Source organism: Nycticebus coucang, chromosome 5 (genome assembly GCF_027406575.1).
Source record: "Nycticebus coucang isolate mNycCou1 chromosome 5, mNycCou1.pri, whole genome shotgun sequence".
In the NCBI taxonomy this organism is placed as follows: Eukaryota; Metazoa; Chordata; class Mammalia; order Primates; family Lorisidae; genus Nycticebus; species Nycticebus coucang.
The window spans coordinates 38,426,613-38,449,972 of NC_069784.1; the positions used below are offsets into that span (position 1 = coordinate 38,426,613).

Sequence of the window (23,360 nt, forward strand, 5' to 3'; positions counted from 1 at the left end):
ATGATTTAATGGATTCCAAACAAGTGAGCATAAAGCCTTCCAAGTCTGACTCAGTTACAGTAAGGAACCTCAGTTAGGAATCCCTGACCCAGAGGCATTCTGCTACTTACTGACTGGCAGAATTTGGGAGAATTGTTTAATCTCCTGTGCCTTAGTTTCTTTATCTATAAAATGGAAGAATCATATCATCTGTTTCATTGAGTGTGAAGTTCAAATAAATGAATCCATGAAGTACTTAGACTAGAACAATGACTAGAACATAACAGGTACTTAATAAATGTTTGTGACATTGTCGTTAGAGAAATCCAGATTTTCAGAATTTAAATTGAGGAGGTAAAGGGGCATTTTGCATATTACAAAGGAATTTTGAAAATTATAACCAATAAATGTGTATTAAGATTTACAAAGCAGGCCTTAACTGCATGAGAGAAAAGATGTAGCAGAGAAAAGTTAGAATGAAAGTCTTAGGAACCTCTGCCAATTAAAAATCAATCAGCGATAGAGGAATTCTGAAAATATAATGTAGCCATTCAGATATGATTAACAACCAAAAATATCGGTTTATATACAACTTTTCAGGAACACATCTACGGAGTAAATCAAAGCATATCTTTATTCTTCAATATCAAATACCACATGCCACTCTAACCAGCAAAGACAGTTGGGTTTGTCTATACCATTTTTGTCTATACCATTTTGGGTTTGTCTATACCCCCTCTATACCATTTTACTGCTATATCCCTCTCTTACTAACAGCTTCTATCTTGGAGGAAGCAAAATCATTCTTGCTCTGGTACAGGTTTATCATATTAGTCCAAGGCAAATAAATTTGGCCCCTCCAAAAGGGTTCCACAAATGGAGATGTTTGATTAGCTAAGGTATGTGTTAAGAAATCAAATCTGAACCTGAGGCAGTAGATCGCTTGAGCTCAAGAGTTGGAAACCAGCCTGAGCAAGAGCAAGACCCCATTCCTGCTGAAAATAGAAAAACCAGTGGGGTGTTGTGGCAGGGGTCTATAGTCCCAGCTAGTTGGGAGCCTGAGGTAAGAGGATCACTTGAGCCCAAGAGTTTGAAGTTGCTGTGAACTATGACGCCATTGCACTCTACTCAGGGTGACTCAGACTCTGTCTCCAAAAAGGAAAAAAAAAAGGAATTATAGGATTAAATGGCAGATCTATTTTTAGTTGATCTCCAAACATCTAATAATCACATTATAACAAAGATATTTGTACCAGAATGTTTAATGCAGCCCAATTCATAATTGCTAACTCATGGAAAAAGCCCAAGTGCCCATCAATCCACGAATGGATTAATAAATTGTGGTATACGTACACCATGGAATATTATGCAGCCTTAAAGAAAGATGGAGGCTTTACCTCTTTCATGTTTACATGGATGGAGCCGAACATATTCTTCTTAGTAAAGTATCTCAAAAATGGAAGAAAAAGTATCCAACGTACTCAGCCCTACTATGAAACTAATTTATGGTTTTCATATGAAAGCTATAACCCAGTTATAACCTAAGAATATGGGGAAGGGGCAGAGGGAGGGTGATAGGTGGGATTACACCTGGGGTGCATCTTACAAGGGTACATGTGAAACTTAGTAAACGTAGAATATAAATGTCTTAACACAATAACTAAGAAAATGTCAGGAAGGCTATGTTAACTAGTGTGATGAAAATGTGTCAAACGGTCTATAAAACCAGTGTATGGCACCCCATGATCGCATTAATGTACAGAGCTATGATTTAATAAAAAAAAAAAGAAAAGAAATCAAATCTGCACATAAAAATAAAGTTAATAGTTGAAGCAAAACACTAGGTAACTTTGATAAAACTTGCTTTTAAATCAATTGTTTATTCATTTGTCTCAGCTTCTTTTCCTGCATGTCATTGGGGGGAAAAAATCTTTTCTTTTATCATCTACTATTACTGTTCTGTTTTTTTGTTTGTCTTGCTTCATATTGAAACTATCAAAGTGAGATCATACTACAGTTTCCTTTGGCCATGCTGATTTGCCAAACATGTAGCAGTCTTCCTGTTCCCATATGATAATCTTTTATCTCTTCTTAGTATTTTGAAGCATGCCAAAGAAAGGAAATGGTACTTGGGTGTCTGAACATACCTTACATCTAGGCCCTCCTCTCCATCAAACAAACTAACAAACCCAAAATAACCTTTTATAAAGATAACTCTTAAAATGGAAAGGAGAATTAAAAACCAATAAAGTTAAATATGTCATTAGAGGTATCATACTAAATAGGCCTACTTGAAATTCCTACTGTAATTCTTTCCAGATTGAAAATGAAACTCCGTAGTTATGGAATAAGGTCCTGCTAAAGATATTTTTTGTTACAAATGGACTCTCTTATAATAACAGACCTTCTCTATCCACTTACTGAGAAAGTGCTCCAGTAAAACTATTGTTAAACCCTTAAAAATTTACCTTAATTCTACTAAAGCCTGAATATCCTTTAGAAAGATTGAGATAATAAGTAGTATGTCTTCTGAAAAATTGCATTTCATTTCATATCAATATTGTGGGCTATTTATTTTATTATATTAACCACACCAGATTTAATCTAAAAAGCCTCTCAATTTAAGTGTTCAAAGATGGAAACCTTTTGTTGTTGCGAATGACAAAGATCTTTTGTGCTATTTTAAGAATCTCCTTGGCTAAAAGAGTTTGAATGCAGCAAGAAAATCTATATACCTTAGACACTTGGCTAACCAGGAAGGTCAAGTTAAGGTTATAGGAAACATTTCTCCAAATCATCAGTCTGAGAACATAGATATGATTAAGTAATAAAGGGAACGACACTGATTTAAGAAACCTGGACACTCAGCTTATTATCACAGTACAAAACTTAAAGATGTCTCCCAATGCACTTTACATTTTCATTACTAGCATCCATACAAGTGAATTTATATATATATTTCAGAATGTAATGTAAACATTTTCCTCACAGAACATATTTTCTATACGAATCTAAATATGTTTCTCCTCCTGCATTTCCTAAAATTGCTTAACGTATATCCACCGTCTCTGACACAGAGATTTATAATATTGGAGCCATTTCTTACTTCTTTGCCCTTATTGCATCACTGTTGCCAGGTCCTATTGATTCTAGTTTTACAGTAACCTCCCATGAGTCCCCTCGTCTCTAATCTCCCGCTAGTATCCTAATTCAGAGATTCATAACCTATTGTCTTAATAGCTAGCCTTCTCACTGGTCCCTGCTGTTAGCTCCTCTCCACCACCAAATATCTTGAATACTCTTGCCAGATTAATTTTCTTAATAAACTGTTATGATTTTTTTCATTCCTTTGCTCAAATGCCTTAAAATCTGAAAAATAAAGTCTAAACTCTCTAGCCTAGCATTTAAAACCTGGCTCTGGACACAATCCATGTTTTCAATCTGATTTTCCGCTACTTTTTCATAGCTGTTTTTTTCCTTTGTTTTAACTCAGATTCTTCGCCTCCCTAACTTTGTGCTTTCCTGCCTTGGAAATGGCCTTTCCTTCCTTCTCTGCCCTGGTAGATCCTATACTTCCTGTAAGGATCAAGGTCTAGCTCAATGCCACGTCCTCCACAAAGCCTTTTCTGAATCTCTCATCTGGAAGTGATTGCTTCCTCCTCTGAAGTATTCTGAAGGTAGTTATGTAAATGCATCTTTTTCAACTTTCTTCGTTTCCCTGTTATTAACTCCTTCAGAAGATCCAACTCTTACTTGCTTTTGTGGTCTCTAATTGAATAGCATAGCAATATTTGCATGTTGGCCAACTAAATAGATAAAAGTTGAAAAAATAAATACATATATAGATCCAATAAATAAGAAGTAATGTCACATCAGTTTTAAAATACTGAACTCATATTGTCGCTAGACACCAGCAAAAAAGAAAGAAGTACATTGAAAAAGAATCTGGGTAACAATATAAAAGAATCTTTTCTCAGAAATCATCCTCAAATTATTTATTCTAACCAATGCATTCTATTGCAAAGCTTGTGTGTAGTTTTTAATGGATAAACTAGCCTAATTCTTTCACTTCCACTTTCTTTATTATTAATCCTAGGCAATGCTGCTCATTTGGCTCTAGGTAGTTAAAATAACATTTGAAACAGAATCAATTTTTATTATAGCCAAAGTGAACCTAAAACCTGGTAATTCATTTCCTGAAAAATATAGTAAAGTCTGTGTTTCAGTATGAGCCTTTGAGATCATCTTTAAGATATCATCAAATTCATTTTTTTCACTTGTGCCCAGCACAATGCTTTATACAGGGAAACACTCAACATTGAATTAATCAATCAATCAATCAACAAAGTAAAAAATGCTGGTAGTACTTATTAGCTACCACATCTAAGTGAGGATCCTGCACCAAAAAATAGCACCAATAAAGAGCTGAACAGAAAGTTGGTACTCAGTAAATATCTGTTGAGTTATATTCATATAATTTTAGAGCTGGAGAAGGCCTTAGAGAAGATACATCTGAGACATGACTTCTTTGGGGAGAACGCAGCTTTTAACACAGACTCATGATTTCTTTAGCAAAAACAGTTCCTCAAAAACTGAAAATAATTTTAGGGCTGGAGAGGGCCTCAGGGATGTTACTGTCCCTCCTCTAGGAGTGCACAGTATTTTTCTTGCATATGCTTATTGAAGTGTATGTATTAAAAGTGCTATGTTTTCTCTTTAACTCCTCAAGTTAACTCCTTGAGGGCAAAGACATTGTGATGACCTACCTTCCCCAAGAGTCTGATACTTGGCAGGTTGTAGGCACTCACACGCTTGCTGAGCGAGTGAATGAGGCTGAATCTATACCTCTGTAATCCAATATGGTAGCCATTAGCCATTTGTGGCTATTTAAATTAATTAGAAATAAACAAAATTTGACATTCAGTTCCTTAGTCACACCAGCCACATTTCAAGGTTCAATCACCACACGTGATGAGTGACTACTACCATATCGGACAAACAGAGAATATTTCCATCATTGCCCAAAGTTCTATTGGACAATTCTGGCCTAGACTATTTCCCTCATTTTGCAGAACAGAATGAGGTCTAGGAAGTTGTAACTTGTTCAAAATCAAATTACCAGAAGCAGAAGTGGAATGAAAACTGGGAACTCATTAAAAAAAAAAAAACCTGGGAATTCCTATATTGATATACATTGTTGTTGAGTCATACCTCTGATTCATCTCAGAGTTATAAGCATATGTACGCTTAACTTAGAGCTCCAAAGATATTATGGGAAACACTGTCTTTGTCTTAGATTGTCATAGAAGATATTTTATTTTTATATTTTAATTGTTCAATGTGCATGTTTTATACAAATATATTTAACAGGTAAAAAGAAAATGTACCTGGAAGTTCTGTAACTTTGATGTAAAAAGAGAAATAATATTAATTTTAAAAATGCTTTCCAGGTGTCCAGCTAAACACAATATAATATTCTAGTTTTATGCCAATTTTGTCCACAGAATATATCAGGTAGTGTCTGGAGACATTTTTAAGTGACACAACTGGGGGTGAGGGAGATGCTACTGGCAACTGGTGAGTAGAAGCTGGGAAGGCTGCTAAACATTGTACCTTACAGAGGATAGCCCCCACAACAAAGAATTGTCTATCCCAATAGTTCAATACTGCCAAGCATGAGGAATTCTATGGTAATGAATGGACTGGCAAGATACCTTCCCCTACTCACACCCAGTATATAATGATGGAACAAATGTATTACAGTGAATACTTGCATGTGAGTAAGAGGGAAAAGGGAGACACCAGCCCACCACAAAAAATGTAATTCTCCAGGGAGGCATTGTCCTGGCCTTGAATTGGCAGTGAGAGATCCTCCTTGGCTTTCCCCTATTTCCTATCCCTGAAAGGAATCCCCTTTTCCACTGTCCTCTATGTGCAGTGTCTCCCGACTGAAAATTTTTTACTCTAAGCTCACATTCACAGTGAGTGTTGAAGGAGTGAGTGTTGAGGAACATTCTCTTCTTTGGGGAGAATACAGCTTTTAGTGTAGGCTCATGATTTCTTTAGAAATACAGTCTGTCAAAAACTGAAAACTTTTCAGATCTATCTGCTTCCGGTTAGTTCAACATGCCAGTAATAATAAGATTTCCTAGAGATAATCCTCAATCCTGATTTATTTCTTTCCTTCGTCACCCCTATGCCTCTCTTCATCTCAATTTAAGGTGGCTACTTTGAGGACACCAGACTTAAATGTAAAGGCCATACCCTAAGTAAAATCTTTGCTTTAGGGCTAGTCTTAACAGGCCCTTGTGGCTCAAAAGCTTTTTCAATCTTATTTCCTATTCTTTGAAGTATAAAGCAGTTAATTTTTCCAACCCCACAAGACTCCAAATTCCAGACTTTCTATATTCCTTTTTATTTTTTATGCTTACAAACCTGCCAATTATTGCATGAGCTCATCTCGTGGTTCTGATATCTTGCTAAATACAGCCAGGAAACATAACCTACTAACATTTCATCTTCCAACCTCTTCTGGAACTATGAGCTTTGTAGGCACCTTATTTTCCTTCCAAATTATTATAGGTATAAGGTCGATAAGAAAGCTTCCTATCTGCCCTCTAAAGATTCACTGAAACAACTGACAATAAACAGATTAACAGGAGAAAAGGCATATAAATTTATTAACATACACACAGACAGGGGTCCTGCACATGAGGCTCAAAGAAGAGCCAGATGGCTGAGGCTTAAATATCCTCTTCACCTGGAAAAATGAAATAAGGAATATAAACAATTTTGAGGGGTGGTAAATAATTTTCTGGAGAATTGGATGAGCCCAAGGAGTAGATAATAGTTTATGAATAGTTCCTTTTGGACACTGAATGGGACAAGTTACAGGAAGGTAAGGAGCAGAACTGCACTACAAACAAAGGTTGTTTTACTAAGTAGTTTCCCAGGTAATTTCTCAGAGCTGCTGTCAGAAAAATAGATTAAAAAATCTATCTGGGCCGTGACATATTTTAGTCTTTTCTCCAGTGGTTAATTTTTTTCTGGCTATTTAATGGGATTCCTAGGGAAGGAATCTTAAGACGATGGCATTTCTTTTGGAAGTTTCCTTCTCAGTAAAATACACTTCCAGAGAGAGCCCTTCTCTGTGCATGGGGAGGAGCAATAAAAAGATTAGAAAGTTCTTGGTTCTGGGCTGGCAAGGTGGCTCACGCCTGTAATCCCAGCACTCTGGGAGGCAGAGGCGAGTGGATTGCCTGAGCTCATAGGTTCCAGACCAGCCTGAGCAAGAGCAAGACCTCATCTCTAAAAATAGCCCAGCATTGTGGCGGGCGCCTGTAGTCCCAGCTACTCAGGAGACTGAGACAAGAGAATCACTTGAGCCCAAGAGTTTGAGGTTGCTGTGAGCTATGTATGACACCATGGCACTCTATCCAGTCTAACAAAGTAAGACTCTGTCTCAAAAAAGAAAGTTCTTAGTTCTGAGACAGCTTCTAAGGCCTTCCCATTCCCTTTCTTTCAAAAGGGTTTGGCACACCAAACACCATACTTCTGATACCATTCCCTGAGCCCCAACAACACAAGCCCCTATTTTACCAAATTTCTTGTCCTGGGTCCATTTTTGCAGCCTCCAGTAATTGTCTTCTTGATGCCTACTGGCTGCCTGACTAATTTGAACTCTTTATAAGAGCACCTTGCTTCTTTAATAATTTTTGTACTGGTTCAGTGCATGTAGCTCAGCAGCTAGGTCGCCAGCCACTTAGACCACAGCTGATGGGTTTGAACCCAGCCCAGGCCTGCCAAACAACGACAACTACAACAATAACAACAACAACAAAAATAGCTGGGCACTGTGGGGGGCACCTGTAGTCCCAGCTACTTGGGAGGATGAGGGCAAGAGAATTCTTAAGCCCAAGAGTTGGAGGTTGCTGTGAGCTATGACATCACAGCACTCTACTGAGGGCGACAGGGTGAGACTCTGTCTCAGAAAAAAAAAAATTGTATTAATTAGGTCAAAACTAGCTATTGTGGCAAAAATACCTCAAAAGGTCACAATGAAGGGTAGCACCTGTGGCTCAAAGGAGTAGGACGCTGGGCCCATATACCAGAGGTGGTGGGTTCAAACCCAGCCCTGGCCAAAAACTGCAAAAAAAAAAAAAAAGTCACAGTGAAGTTTGTTTCTTGCTGACATAACAGTTCAACATAAGTGTTCCTGGTTGAGATGAAGGGGCCAGGGTGTAATCTAGGTATCCGGGCTTGTGGAGGCTTTGTCATCTTCAACATGTAACTTCTAGAGTTTCCTTGACATTAAAAACTGACCAGCAGATTCCATACGAAAGGGAGGATCCTGGGTAGGAGGTTTCTATGGACCGGGCCTGGAATTGGTTCTAGCACTTCTGTTCACAATTCTTTCACCAATGGGGTGTAAGTAAATGTAGAGTGTGCATTTTCTAGGAAGTGTTCTTGACTGGGGAGAGCACACCTTTCTTCCTTCCATCTTGCTGACTGAAATTGAGAAATAGATGATGGCTAGATTTGGGCCCCGCTCCTAGTACGAGAGAGACAGAGAGAGAGAGAGAGAGAGGAAAAAGAAGGAGGAAAAGGAGGAGGAGGAGAAAGGGAGGAAGGAATAAAGGGTGGATCTTGAGCAGTAGTAATCTTAGACCACGGTTTGAAAACCACATATAAGGAGGATGGAGCTCATCACCATGTGTAAGGATGACGGGTCCCTGATGATGATAGAGCTCCCCTACCAGCTCTGGATTTATCTCCTGACTTTCAGGAAAGATGAGATGAGCTCCTGTCTTTAAGCCACTATTGTTTTGAATTTTCTTTCATTTGTAGCTAATTTTAACTTACATAATTATTCTGTAATTGTTTGGTATGGTTGCTTTCTTTTCTGCACATCCCCTCCCCTTTTTATTGGAGATCTCTACTAGTCTCATCTCAGAGTAGAGGGCACTGTACGAACGTGCTGTGAACTCCCTGCCAGCAGGTAGTCTCAGCACATGTCTAGCAGCAATATTTTTTTACCTGAGAGATAACCTTGAGCACTGGTCCATAAATTCAGATTTCAAGAAGTATTTATTGCATACCCAACTAGGTACTGGGCCAGATAGAAAATATACAAAGATAATTAGCAAACCACTTCCTGCCTTTGAGAAACTTGCATTATAGGCAGCGGAGAAGTGACTTAGACCTGCTACTTCAAGTTGCATTCCATCGTCCTATTTGAAAACGTTGGAAAGTTGAAAATCACATTTTTCAGATTCCCTTCCTGCTCAAGTTCTAGGTGCAAATAAGGCCTGCCAAATGTACTTATGAAAAAACAAGTGAAATGCATGCTATCTTCCTGCTGCGGTGTCACTTGCAAGCAAGGTGTGATGACGGGTATGTGGCATTCAGACTCCTCATGGTCCTCTGGAGTACGAGAGCCAGCAGTGTTGACAGCAGCAACAGCAGGGTTCTATTGTCAGCTTCTCATCCCGGCTACACTGTGTTTTAATCAGCCTAGGTTACCATTATGCTGTAGTAATAAGCAATCCCCCAAATCTCAGAGGAAGTGAAAGACCTGGGGCAGGACCCCCCACTCTGCCCTGAGCTCTGACGACCCCAATCAACCACAAGAGACGGCGCTTGATGCAAATAGCAAGAGGATTTTATTCCAGCATGCTGGGGCTTGACTCACAACTCTTTTAGGAGCCGAGGAGTCAAGCCCTGAACAGCAGGTTTTACAAGTTTATAAAGGCAAAAACCACAAAGTAGGGAGGGGCAGCAGACATAGCAGGGGCTTTAGTGAGGGGTAGGAGACATAGCACGGGCTTTAGGGAGGGGTAGGAGACATAGCAGGGGCTTTAGGGAGGGGTAGCAGACATAGGGGCTTTTCCAGATAAGAAGAACTCTGGTTCATTACTCAGCTGTCTTAAGACAAGATCAGCAGTTAAACATTTGCTTAGCTTTTTTCTTTCAGAACCAGTTACCGGTTATCTGCTTCAGCTCCGGGCTATTTCCTAGGACAGTTACAAAAGGTCACATTCTTATGGTAGGGGGCGAGGGATGCTGCTACATATCTGGTCCCCCCCCCCCTTTTTGGATTTGGTAGCACTTTCCTTCAGAAGCAAGACCACGTTGCAGAGGGAACTGAAATTAGTTCTTTCTGGCTGTGTCTTAGAGTGGGGTGTGGTGGCAGAGATATAACAGGGAGACAGATAAGTTTTAAAGCAGAGCAATGATATATTCAGATTTGCATTTTATGAAGCAAAGCTGTAGTAAAGCCAGGAGATGGGAGACAGCCTGTTACTTTTTTTTTTTTTTTTAATATGTAATTCAAGAAAAGTGTCTGGTGGACAAAATGTTTACTGCAAGGATGAGGGAGCAACAGAGCAACAGTTGCTCTCCACATGCTGACTCAGATCTGGGCTGCTTCAATCTTGCGGCTACTACATCTTAACCCAAAGTCTCCTCTGTGACTACTGTGGCAGGGAAGAAAGAGTCCAGAAAACTGTTCGCAGGCGTTTTCCTGTCTCGTTATTTCTTCTCTTCTTTTCTGGCTAAAACTAGTCACGAGACCCCACTTAATCATGGGGACTGGGAAATGAGGACCAGATATTAGTGACCACAAGTAATGTTTACCACAAGTGACGTGACTTTGAGCTCAGTAGTCTGCTGACTTCCATCTTTCCTATTCTTCCCAGGATTTCAGAAGCGCTGAAATGCTTGAATGAAATCCCTTTGTTTTTTGAAATATCTAGAGTGTTTTCAGCTTCCCGCAGTGAACCTTGACTAAATCGGTGAGTGCTGGCCCTTACCTCCATCCATTCTCCATCCTTCAGTGCTTTGTCCCTGCAGTGTCCTCTATGAACTATCTCCCAGGCTTCTTCACTCTCTTTGGTTGTTTTTGGATCATGGGAGCCACCAGCAAGAGATCAGAAAGTAGGTGAGAGAAATCAGGATATTATCTGCTCGTCTTTTCAACTTCCCACTAGACTGTGAGTCCCTTATCCTGCTCTCAACTCTGTAAAGAGTCCTTTCATTAAACTTTCCTCATTTAAACCCTTTTGAGTATGACATGTGTTTCCTGCCTTGGTCCTGACTCATACAAGATGTTTCACTATCAAACTACAAATATATTTGTTTAAAATAAAGAGTAACAGGGTATTTCCCATCTCCCAGCTTTACTACAGCTGGAGGGCTTCATAAAATGCAAATCTGAATATATCATTGCTCTGCTTTAAAACTCATGTGTCTTTCTGATATATCCCTGCCACCACACCCCTGTCTAAGTCACAGCCAGACAAAACTAATTTCAGTTCCCTCCGCAACATGGTCTTGCTTCCTCTGAGCCTTTCCATAGGCACTACTGTCTTCCTGGAAACTGCTCCCCACCCCCAGGCTCATCATTCAGGCCTCAGCTCAAATGCCACTTATCCCAGAACCACTCCTATAAGCTACTTAGCCTGGATAGATGTCATTATATTCTCCCCCAGCAGCCTCTATTTACCACCCTATAGAGACAGCACTCAGTGTTCCATTGTAGGCACCTGCCCCCTTCCTTATCTGTGTCCTTATCTGTGTAAGATCTAAGATACTAACTGTATCTCAGATCTAAAGGAGCTATCAACCTGAATGACACATAAACAGCACCTTTTTTTACTGATAAAGTTCAAAACCTCCTCCTCAGGCTACTATCCTCTTTTAAGTCATTGACAAAAATCAGAAAATAATAATTTTTGGTCACCCAGCCCCTCATTATTGCCTTCCATTCACTTCCTACACCATTTTAAGCTTACTTTGCCAATTTTATGGAGAATTCTGTTGCCAAGATCACTAATAACCTCCCAGATGATCAATTCAGTATCTTCTTTCCAATCCAGATCCTCAGGGATCACTCAGCAGCACTTTCTAGAAACTCATCTTCTGCCCTTCATGAATCATGGAGCTCTTTCTCTATAGCACTTTAATTGATCTGTTTGCATATCTATGTTTTCTTCAAGCCCTATGTGTCTTGTTCATTTGTATCTCTAGTCCCCGGCATAATGCCTGGCACATAGTAGGTCTTAATAACAATGAGTCTTACATGGTTAAAATGTTCTCTCTTGGCTTCCAGGCTGTCTTTCTTAAATCTTGTCTTCCTTTGCTGCTTATTCTCAGGGGCCCTGAAAATCTCTCCATCTACCCATTAAGCACTCTTCAGAGTTACTCATTGTTATCTACCTTTTGGACGTGAAGCCATCAACAAGCACCCAGTTCCCAAATGCGTATTTTCAATTCTTAATGTGTATTTCATGAGCTAAGGCTGCCCCTCTCTCCCTATGTGTACTGCAAACAGTTCAAAATAAAGACTCATTATCTCTTCCATTCCCAACCTGGCCTCTTCCTGCTTCCAATGTCCAATCAATGAAATCAACATGCATCCATTTGTCCAAACTGCAAACCACAAAACCTTCTAACTCTTCCTAGCATCCTTGCCCCGTCCTGAAGAGCAACAAGCTCCATCAACTGCCAAATCCCCATCCCCAAACTTCTAAACCGTGCCTTTGGGTCTTTATTTCTCCTGTTTCTTCCATCCGGAACATCCCCTACCCCCTTCTGTTTCAAATCTTATTCATTCTTTGAAATTCAGAAAATTTGCTGACTTCAATTAATGGCTTTCTCCTGTGAATTCTCCTTTGCTTGATGTTGTTTTGCTTTTTAATAACATCTAAGCATGTCTCTCTCACTGGACTGTGTAATTTTTCAGTGCAGTTATTGCTTTTTGATCATTGGGTTTAACCAGTGACTAACATTTTAAGCAATTAAAAAAGATATTTTCGTGTTAAGGAATGAATGAATCATTGAGTGAATAAACTAGAAAACAGAATGTTTTCAATTACACACTTAGAGCAATTACTGCCAGACAACCTTTGAGTTAAAAACACAATTCAAAAACACCAACAATATGTAATCAAGTCGACAACATACATTGTAACAATACATACATGCTTCTAGAAGGCAGGTAACTGTTTTTCATCTGGGGGAGATTTTTTTAAAGCCTACCCTGCGAAATTTGATTTTAAGCATTTCAGCTCTTTGTGTGGACAGATTTTTAAAAGGGAGGTATTATTTTAACTCCTTCTGTACTTTTTTCTTTTGTGTTGGGTGACGGGAATTAGGTAAGTTAAAAACAAGACAAAACGCCTGTATCATAGGCCTTCAACACATCCTTTTCCTTTTTTCCTACCTCATCTTCATCTTACATTTGTAGGCTCGCGAATTCAGAGTACTTAAAGGAAATCTTAGTTTTACGATTTCAATTTGACCAAAACAAGGTCAATGTAGATTTTGACTGCCCCTGTTAACCCTTGACTCTCAAACCCAAAGGACAGAAATCACTAGAGGGGGAGGGGGAGGAAGAAGGAGGTGCAAAGAGCGAACAGAGAGGCAGAGAGGAAGCTGTAGAGTGTGGAAGGAAGCTTTTTTTGGTTGGGTTTGTCTTTTTTTATCCCCGGAGAGGCGTGACGTGCCGACTGCCTTCGCCAGTTAGCCTCCTCCGCGAAGCGCCCGCCCGCCGCCGGTTTCCCCGCCCCCTCCCGCTTCCGCCCCGCGGTGCGCTGCCGGCCGCGGCCACAGGGGGCGCCCGGAGCCTCGAGGAGCGGAGGCGGCCGCGGCGGTTCACCGAGCTTGGTCTCTCCGGCTCTCAGACGGGCGGCGGCAGCGGCGGCGAGCTGTACCCCGGCAGGGCGCCCACCCCCCGGGCGAGCTGCAGCACAACCGCTCCCCGCGGGCGGCCGGGGTCCGCGCCGCAGCCGCCGCCGAGCTCCGGCCGGAGCTGCCGCGAGAGGCGGCGGCCGCGGCCCCGGCCCCGGCTGGCCCGCGGCGCCCCCCGGCCGCTCCCCCGCGCGCCGGCCCCGGCCATGGGGCTGGGCGGATCCGGGGCTCGGCCCAGCTGAGGCTGCGGCGCCCGCCGGCGCGCTCCGCTCGCAGGCGCCTGGCCCTCATGATGATGAAGAAGAAGAAGTTTAAGTTTAAGGTGGACTTCGAGCTCGAGGAGCTCTCCTCGGTGCCCTTCGTCAATGGAGTCATCTTCTGCAAGATGCGGCTGCTGGACGGCGGCAGCTTCACGGCCGAGTCCTCCAGGTAACTCGCCCTGCGCGCCGCCGGGCCGGGCAGCCCCGCCTGGCTGTGGCAGCATCGGCGGTTTGCTCCAGCGCGGCGGCCAGCCAAGTGGGCTCGCCTTTCTCTAGGGACCGATCCGAGATCAATTGGGAGTTTATTGATCTGCACAGTGCTTCGCAAATGGGTTCATCTCGGCTGGCCTTGGCTCTTGGCGCTCCTAACTCCAGATGGTGCCTCGTATCTGCTGTCTTCTCCTAAATTCTCTAGAAATGGGAGCGAACGCCAAAGGGCGATGATGGTTCTGGTTTCTCTTAAAACATTTTCATATTTGTGAAATAAGTGGAATTTGAGCTGTTAAAACAAAAACAAGAATAACCGAAATTGCCTGAGTTCCAAGAGTGCCCATGCTGAACAGAGACCAGTGCTTAGTATAACTCCTCCCTTGTCGGTATCCGGGACTTGGACGCCCATTCCCTTAGCCTAGGGAAGGCCTGGGCAGGCTTGACTTGAGTCAAGTGTTCCTGGCAGAGGAGACTGCAACTCATGCCTCATCATAGAGCTGCATGTTGAGTTACTCGCTAATACTCAGTGAATTACCTGTGTTGAAGCGGCCACTAGTGGGTCTCTGCATGAAGGACTTAGAACCAGAAAGGGAGCCCAGGCCCTGCCCTGGTTTTGAAGTAATGCCCTGGGAACTCCTTGGACTGGGCATTAGCAGGTTACAGAATGAAGCCAGCGTGGCAGTGCTCCTTGAGTAATTTCAGGCTATTCGCAGGTTGACAGATTAAGGTGTTTCTTTTCAAGAAAATACAATAGAAAAGAATTTTTTTTAAAGAATGACAAAAAAAGAATTTTTTAAATGAACTTTTGAATTCCTGAGATCAAGGAGAAGAGTTAACAGTTGTGTTTGTTTTGCCATTATATCCTGTATTTGCCCTAAAAATATTCTGCTTTCTTTTTAACTCTCATCCCATTAATAATGTAAAGGAAATAATGTCAGTAGCTTGCGGAATTGGGACCAGAATATTGTCCGTTGTGGTAAAGTTGGAGCCGGTGGAAGCCGGAAAATGTCTACTTGGCTAAACCAAAGAATATATGAAACACTCTTGATTTTCAAAATTAAATAGTAGTCTGCTGGGGATAGCTTTCAAGAGTAAACTGTGATAACATGTCTGTGGATATTTAGCTAATTAATCCTACTACATAATTGTTTTACACACTTATAAGAGAACACTGTGACCTAGAATGGTGCAAAATATATTGAACTAGCTCTTAAGTAGTTGAAAAGGCTAAGCCTACTTGTGAATGTCCTGTATGTGCAGGTGACAGTCTTAACCCCAGGCCTAGACTGGTTTGTTGCAGGGACACACCCGAGGTGGGGCAGTTAGACTGGCGCTCCTGAGCCAGTAGTGACACCTGGTGGTCAGGGTGCTTGTCTGCTACCTGCTTTCTCCTTGGAATATTGATTGAGCTTCTCATAAATCAATTATTCCCTCTTTGCAGGCAGTTATTCATACAGCAAACATGTGATGGATGGGCCTTTTAAACTTCTTATCTTTTGAATTTTCACAGCAAGTCTATGAGGTAAGGGCCCCCATTTTATGGGCAAATAAACAAGGTTCAGAAAGCATAACTAATTTTCCCAAGGTCCCCACAGATGGTAAGTGCAATGCCAAGATTCTGTCTGATACAGGTCTTTCTGACTTCAGACAGGGTGGTGCCAAATAAAGGAAAAAGTTGTGTGCTGTACAGAGAGTTTCTGAGCAGGAGCTTCCTAATGGTTTTAGCTAGCATGGGGTACAACTTGATTTGTGCTCTGCAAGACTTGTAAGTAAAAAAAAAATCGAATACCCTGCTTTAAACTTTCCTCTCTCTTTCAACTAAAATCTGACTTTAATCAAGGTAAATAAAGTAAAGAATAGTGGTCTGTATTGTCAAACCAAAAAAGCCACATAATTTAAGAGAAATGATTCATAACAAGGAGCCTGTGCCTTTGGAGTTAGGTAGAAATAGTTGGTGTAGAGCTAAAAGCAAAGATTTGGAATGAATTGCGTCTAAGCATAAATACCCAGTTCCACTGCCATAAACCTGGACGGGTTACTTAGCCTCTCAAACTTCTATCTGTAAAACAGGAACAGCTGCTGACATATCGGGCTATTGTGATGTACCTAAAACATCAAAAAGTATTTTGACACCAAGAGGCAGGGAACTTGTCCAAGAAGGCCCCTTTGCTTAGATATTGTACTTAATTCCTTTCTTCTGACAACCACAAAAGCGTTGGTTTGAGAAAGATACCTCATTTTACAAGGAAAGAAAAAGAATTAGAAATACCCAAAGAAATTAATTACTTCAAAATTACATAACTTTTAAATAGGCACCAATCTAGGCAGTGTATCTCTAGTTAAATGCTAGATTTTAATTTTTTCTGGTCACTTTATGTGAACCTTATAAATAAGATAGTTAACACGGTAACATTTCTTCCATAAAAATATCAAATGAATTAAGAGTTAATGTACCAGGCCCCCAACTACTGTTCTCAGAAAGTCCTGTTTACAAGGTTGGCCCTTAGCTGATGTATAGGAACTCGAATGATAAATGGTCCCATGCATGACGTAAAATTTTACGTAAATGGTAAAAATAGCTCACTGTGCCTAGACTGTGCAAACTATGGTTTATGCTAAACATCATCTGAAAGCCAGGGATTTTGGTCCATGCTGGGCAGAGGGTGCCTACATGACCAGACCTAGTAAAAGCCTTGGGCATTGAGTTTCTAATGAGCTTCCCTGATAGACAGCACATGTTGTCACAATTTAATGCTGGAGAAATTGTGTGCTGATTCTGTTTTGTATCCTTTTGCTATAATAACTCTTAGCCACTAGTATTATTACATGCTGAGTCCTATGAGTTCTCCTAATGAATCAAACCTGGGTGTGGTCTTGGAGACCCTCAGTGCATGAACCTATCTAAAATAATAGTCATATTGTATTTTGTTAGAAAAAAAACTGTAGAGATACATAGAAATTCATATACATGTTTGTGGCCAAATATGTATATATGGCTTGGTACCAAAACTAACAAGCAAATCATTCATTGTTCATAAAATATTAATTGAGCATTTACCAGATTTCTACCAATTTGTCTGGAGCTGTAAGAAGTACAAATGTAAGGGTCCACAAGGGAATTCTTCTACTGAATGAAATTAGATCATAGATACACAATTGCTTGACAGTAGGAGACAGTGCCCAATCAGTGGATTAGACAGTCTATTGAGTATTGTTGACATTCCAGAGGAAAAGAATTTATTTACAGCTTTAATGGTTACTGAAGCATTTTAGTTGAGTGTACTGGGAGGATGAGTTTGTGTTGACAAGAAAGTGAAGGTAGGAGGATAGCTTGAACAAGTCATTAATAGGTATATCAGCCTGATTCCAAAGAATTCACATTGAACAGAAGCAGAAGGTAACATTAGAAAGAAGCTTTGGATGCTGTTATAAAGAATTTGCTTTCCACTACCCAAAATTCAATCAAAGATTCTTGAGTTGAGTTGTAATATGATTAAAGTGGTATTTCAGCAGGCTGGCAGGCTGCTGCTATTTGTTTTTTGTTTTTTTTTTTTTGGCTGGGGCTGGGTTTGAACCCACCACCTCCAGCATCTGGGGCTGGCGCCCTACTCCTTGAGCCACAGGCGCCTCCCTAGGCTGCTGCTATTTGGATCAAAGATGGGGAGACAGAGTAGAAGGCTGTTAGTGTAACCCAGGCAGGAGCAAATGAGAACCTGAATTCTGAAGTTTCTCATGTAACTGCTAAATGATAATGTTGTAGCAGATACTTTGATGCCATAACAGGAGTAAGAAAGTAAAAATAATTCTTTGTTTCATTTTGTTTGAGGGGACTTTTGGATATGTTAGTAGAAGATATGAGGAGTTGAGGGCTTAGCCTAAGGCGACAGTGAGCCTGATAAGCAGTTGAAGACTGCGGTCTATGGATTTCTTAGATTCCAGTCTATTGGAGCCAAGCAAGCTTGCATACTGAACTTCTCATTTAAAAATTCTTTATACTGTTTTGCGCTTTTAAAGATTATTAGTGAAAATTAATTTTAGAAGGATTCAGTTTTTCTTGAGAAGTTTTGTTCAGTAAAGACCTTAGGAAAAATACAAAGACTATAGAGTAAATGGTCAGATTTCACAGACCATGTTTAATCACAAATTCAGAAAGTACGTTGTGCAGTGTTAGTAGTCTACTCAACTGAAGCCAAATTATCTAATAAAACGCAGTCATGCATCACTTAAGGATGGGGATATGTTCTAAGAAATGCTTCACTGGATGATTCTGTCACTGCGGGAACATCACAGAGTGTACTGACACAAACCTAGATGGCACGGCCTAATATACGCCTAAGCTATACAGTATAGGATAGCCCAGCGTTGGGGAACCTTTTCTTGTTGGAAAGGCTGTGTTAATTTAACTGTAATCAAAAAAGGTCGCATTTAAGAAACTTCCATTAGATATACTTAAAAATGTACAGTATTTTGTAAAAATATGACTATTATGTACTTAATGATTTCAAAAAATGAAAACTATTAATTTTAAAGTTAACTAACCTTTTAATAACTTCATTGTGTCTGCTTTTTGTTAGAAAACATTTGAATATTTGGTTGCATCATGGAGGTCTGCAGTTTCAGTTGATCCTCTTGATGGGTATCAATCATTTGTGACCTTAAGAGTGTCTTGATTTGGGTTAGGTGCAAGAATGTACATTTGCAGCAATAAGTGGTTAGAAAGCAAGAAAGCATTTTCAGGCATTTTGCCAAAGGTGGGGGTATTCTATTGCATTTTAATTGGATTTTTTTCTTAGCATCGATGATTTTAAAATGTCATCTACTGAGAGCTCCATCTAGTCCATCTGTAGTTCTTTAGGTGGCTTGGTGAAATGCTAATTTGAGTGTAATGTCATGATTCTCAAAATCACTGAACCTTTCGTGGTATTTTCCAATTAATAGGTCTATGACAGCTGCATGGTCTTCATATGATTCACATGTATCATCCTGCTCACCAGTGACCTTTGTTAGCTGGAGAAAATGTTCATCTGAGATTTCCTTTTGAAGAAGAAGTGTTTTGAAAAAAGAAAGCTTTTTGGAAAAAGATAGCTTTATTCGAAATTCTTGTATTTTTTTTTCTTTTTTTTTTTTTTTTTGCCACATATCATATATAGACCTAGTTTTACTTTGTAAAGAAATGTTCAGATCGGGCGGCGCCTATGGCTGAATCGATGGGGCGCTGGCCCCATATACCGAGGGTGGCGGGTTCAAACCCAGCCCCGGCCAAACTGCAACCAAAAAATAGCCGGGCTTTGTGGCAGGTGCCTGTAGTCCCAGCTGCTCGGAAGGCTGAGGCAAGAGAATCACCTTAAGCCCAGGAGTTGGAGGTTGCTATGGGCTGTGTGAGGCCACGGCACTCTACCAAGGGCCATGAAGTGAGACTCTGTCTCTACAAAAAAAAAAGAAATGTTCAGATCATTTTGATTTGACATTATTACACAAAAATGCTGTAAACCGGCTTGGCACCCATAGCACAGTGGTTACCATGCCAGCCATATGCACCAAACCTGGTGGGTTAAAGCCCGGCCCAGGCCTGCTAAACAGCAATGACAACTGCAACAAGAAAATAGCCGGGCATTGTGGCAGGTGCCTGTAGTCCCAGCTACTTGGGAGGCTGAGGTAAGAGAATCACTTAAGCCCAAGAGTTTGAGGTTGCTGTGAGCTGTGACATCACAGCACTCTACTGAGGGTGACATAGTGAGACTCTGTCCAAAAAAAAAAGAAAAGAAAAGAAAAGCTGTAATCCTACAGAAATCGTCTCTCGATAATTCACATTGCTAATTCTGTTCTTCATAAAATTTAACTATCTGTTCTCACAGAGATAAAATTTTGGCTAACACCTGTCCCTGTGATAGTCAGTGCACTTTAGAATGGTATGTCAAATGCACTCTGAATTCCTCATCATTCAACTTTAGTGTTATAAAACTGACAATCCACAGTGTTGCATTTGCATGAATATAATTAGCAATACTTACAATTTGTTGCAGTGTCTCTTAAAATAGTAGCTTTAGCACAGAGATTTTGCTGATGCAAGATACAATGAAAAGAAATGAAAGCATCTGGATCTGTTAATACTTTTTAAATCTGTGCAAACCCTTCATGTTTTCCTGCCATGGAAGGTGCACTGTCTGTACATACACTCACTAAATTTAACAAATTGAGTCCAACTTCATGATATTTGTCTTTTAAGTTGTTGAAGATAATCTATTCCAATGTTCTGTTTATAAGAGAGCCCAAAGTGAGTGACTCTTCATAGCAAAGAAAATCTTCTATTAAGACCAGAAGGAAGTCCTCGCTTCGGCAGCACATATACTAAAATTGGAACGATACAGAGAAGATTAGCATGACCCCTGTGCAAGGATGACACACAAATTCGTGAAGCGTTCCATATTTTTCAATGAATCCCCAACAATAAAAAAAAAAAAAGACCAGAAGGAAATATAAAACCTTCATAGAGTCAAAAGTATCATTTTGATTCATAGTATTGATTCATCAAAGTGATTGAATAATAAATACTAGATTCAATCTAGTACTGATTCATTCAAAGCGATTGAATAATACATACTTTCCTTTTGAAGTATTGCATGAAGTACTGTTAGGGTGAAGCCTAATTCATGCTGCTGATGAGTTATGGTTCTCCTTGAAGGAGGCAGTTGTTTGTCCTTTGAACCATTATGTGGGTTCTAAGCATCCTACGACTTTGACCTTATATTCTTTCTACAATTTCTACACACTGAATGGCTTCCCTTTTTCCCTAAGTACGTGTGCTACTTTATAAGTTGCTTTAGTGGCATGATTTCCAGAAATAATTATCTTTGCTTTTGCTTTTCATCTTTGAATTTCTTCAATCCAGCCTTTCATGCCCCTCCCTCTAAAGTATCTGTGATCCTTATGAATGTTAAAATGCTCATAAACATTGAATTTCTTTGATGTTGGTATTGCAGTATCTTAAAGCAAGAAAATCATCTTATCTTTCACAGAAACAAAATAATATTGCAGTTCCCAGTCCTCATTACAAAAAAAAATCTTATTTTCTTCTTTTAGCATTCTCTTGGTCTTCTTTGACATGATGGACTGTTAAGTAGACAGAATTAAAAAATACCGTGGACGTGTTCACAGATTTCACTTCACAGAAACACAGTGCACCGTTGTTAAAAGTTGATAAAAAGACTAGTGTACTCAACTCCTGTAGACTCTTGCCATCCAGCCTTGTGCAGTAGTAGCACCAATTAGGAGGGGGAAGTTAGAACTAAATCTTGAGAGTAGCAGCCCTGATGGTTTACTAACATTCTAATTATGCACATTAATCTGGGAGTATTATTTTGCTAAAACTTATTCTTTGGTATTTTAAATATGTTCATTTTGAAAGTAAAACAAAAATGCTGAACAAAAATGTGTTAATAAAAATAAAAGGATCTGCCCTGTAGAATTTGGATTTAGTTAGAAGGTTGCACTAAGGCCACAAGCTCCTCACCCCTCCTATAGCCTGTTGCTCCAACCACCACCCGTTAGTCAATCACTCATTGACCAAATCACCCTTATGCAGCCGATTACTGCATTTCTGAGGACCTTTCAAAAAGATAAACTATTTAAATCTTTTCAGAGATTTGAAAAAGTATTTAAATCACTTCTAAGGTTATGTGTATTAAGACCATTAGAACAAGTTTAATTGTGGTCTACTTAAATAAAATTTAAGTACTTTAGTACTTAATTTAAAATTTAAGTACTTTAGTACTTACTCAGTTTGCCTTATTTTGTTCATCCTTATTTGTCCTGCTAGCTAAATAATTTTATAGGTTCCACATGAGCCTGTGATGAAAACACATGTGAATTCAGGGAGTGTCCAGGAAGTGAATGAGCACAGCTGTGTATTGGATCTTTTCTTTGGAAGTAAACTGAAAGGATTTCTTTTTTGGGGAGAGGCCACGGTACATCATCATGTTTTCAAGATTTTTGTCCACTGAACATTGCGTACTTCTTTTTATCTTTTTCTTATTGTGAAATAACAGATTCATGTGGAAAACTTAGAAAGTAAGTTTCTTAGAAACTTAGAAAGGGCAAAAAGGAATGAACAAAAATTTAGCCAGGCACAGTGCCTTATGCGTAGAATCCCAGCACTTTTGAAGGCTGAGCCAGAGGATCCTTTGAGGCCAGGAGTTCCAGACCAGTCTGGCCAACATAGCAAGGCCCCATCTCTGTAAAAGAAAATGAAGAAATTAGCCAGGAATAGTAGCATGCACCTGTAGTCCTGGCTGCTTGGGAGGCTGAGACAGGAAGATCTCTTCAGCCCAGGAGTTTGCAGCTGCAGTGAGCTCTGATCATGCCATCGTACTCCAGGCTAGGCAACAGAGCAAGATCTTGTCTTTTTTTTTTTTTTCCCATTAAAACAAATTCTTATGATAGAAATTTTTAAACATACACAAAAGTAGAGAGAGTAGTATAATAAACCCACACGTTCATCCACCCAGTTTCGATGATTATGAACATATGGCCAGTCTTGTTTCATTTATACCTTGACCTACCTTCTCCTCCCAAATTATTGTAAGCTAATCCCAGTTACTATATACTATTATGCCTAAATATTTATCTGTTTTTTTTTTAATCTCAGATTAATATGAGAGTAACAAATGATGAGGTCACATTGTTTGTGTTTCTTAGATGAAGTTCAAGTTGTAGTTGAGCCCTTCACCCAGAGGGTGTGCTGTAGAACCCTCACGTCCAGCACCTTAGGTGAGAGCTTACCAGTCATCCTCCCCTTTCTTTTTTCCCTCTTTCCTTTTCCTTTTTTCCTCTTTCCCTCTCCCCTCATTTGAATTCAATTGTATTTTTCTCTCATGTAGGTGTGTAGTTGTTCATCTATTGGTTTCATATTAGTGTAGAGTACACTGGATACTTGCTTTTCTATTCTGTGCTACTTTACTAAGAAGAAAGTGCTTCAGCTCCATCCAGGTAAATAGAAAAGTTGTAAAGTCTGCACAAGATCTTGTCTCATAAAAAAAAATTGCCCACAAACAAACTGCCCAGAAATAACCACTGTTAAAAATATTTTGGTGTATACTAGAAGCCTTTATTGATCCATACAGGTACATATACATCCAACCTCCCCCACACAATTATCACATATCTTTTTAAATCAAAGTGAAATCATACTGTATGTAACACTTATTTTTACTTAATATTATCTTC

The 23,360-nt window shown here is 40.0% G+C and overlaps 1 protein-coding gene and 1 non-coding gene across 2 annotated transcripts in view; both read left to right on the forward strand.

Annotated features, from left to right (window-relative positions):
• Positions 1-13,732: 13,732 nt before the first annotated feature.
• The window catches only part of EEIG2 (EEIG family member 2), a 77,943-nt gene continuing 68,315 nt past the window's right edge, over positions 13,733-23,360 (forward strand). Inside the window, exon 1 of the mRNA XM_053591938.1 lies at positions 13,733-14,097. Within this exon, the coding sequence (XP_053447913.1) occupies positions 13,958-14,097 (140 nt within the window). The 5' untranslated portion in view covers positions 13,733-13,957. The remainder of the gene's footprint in view (positions 14,098-23,360) is intronic.
• Positions 20,463-20,569, forward strand: LOC128586888 (U6 spliceosomal RNA). The gene has a single exon (XR_008380346.1). It is a non-coding gene; the product is annotated as a U6 spliceosomal RNA (small nuclear RNA).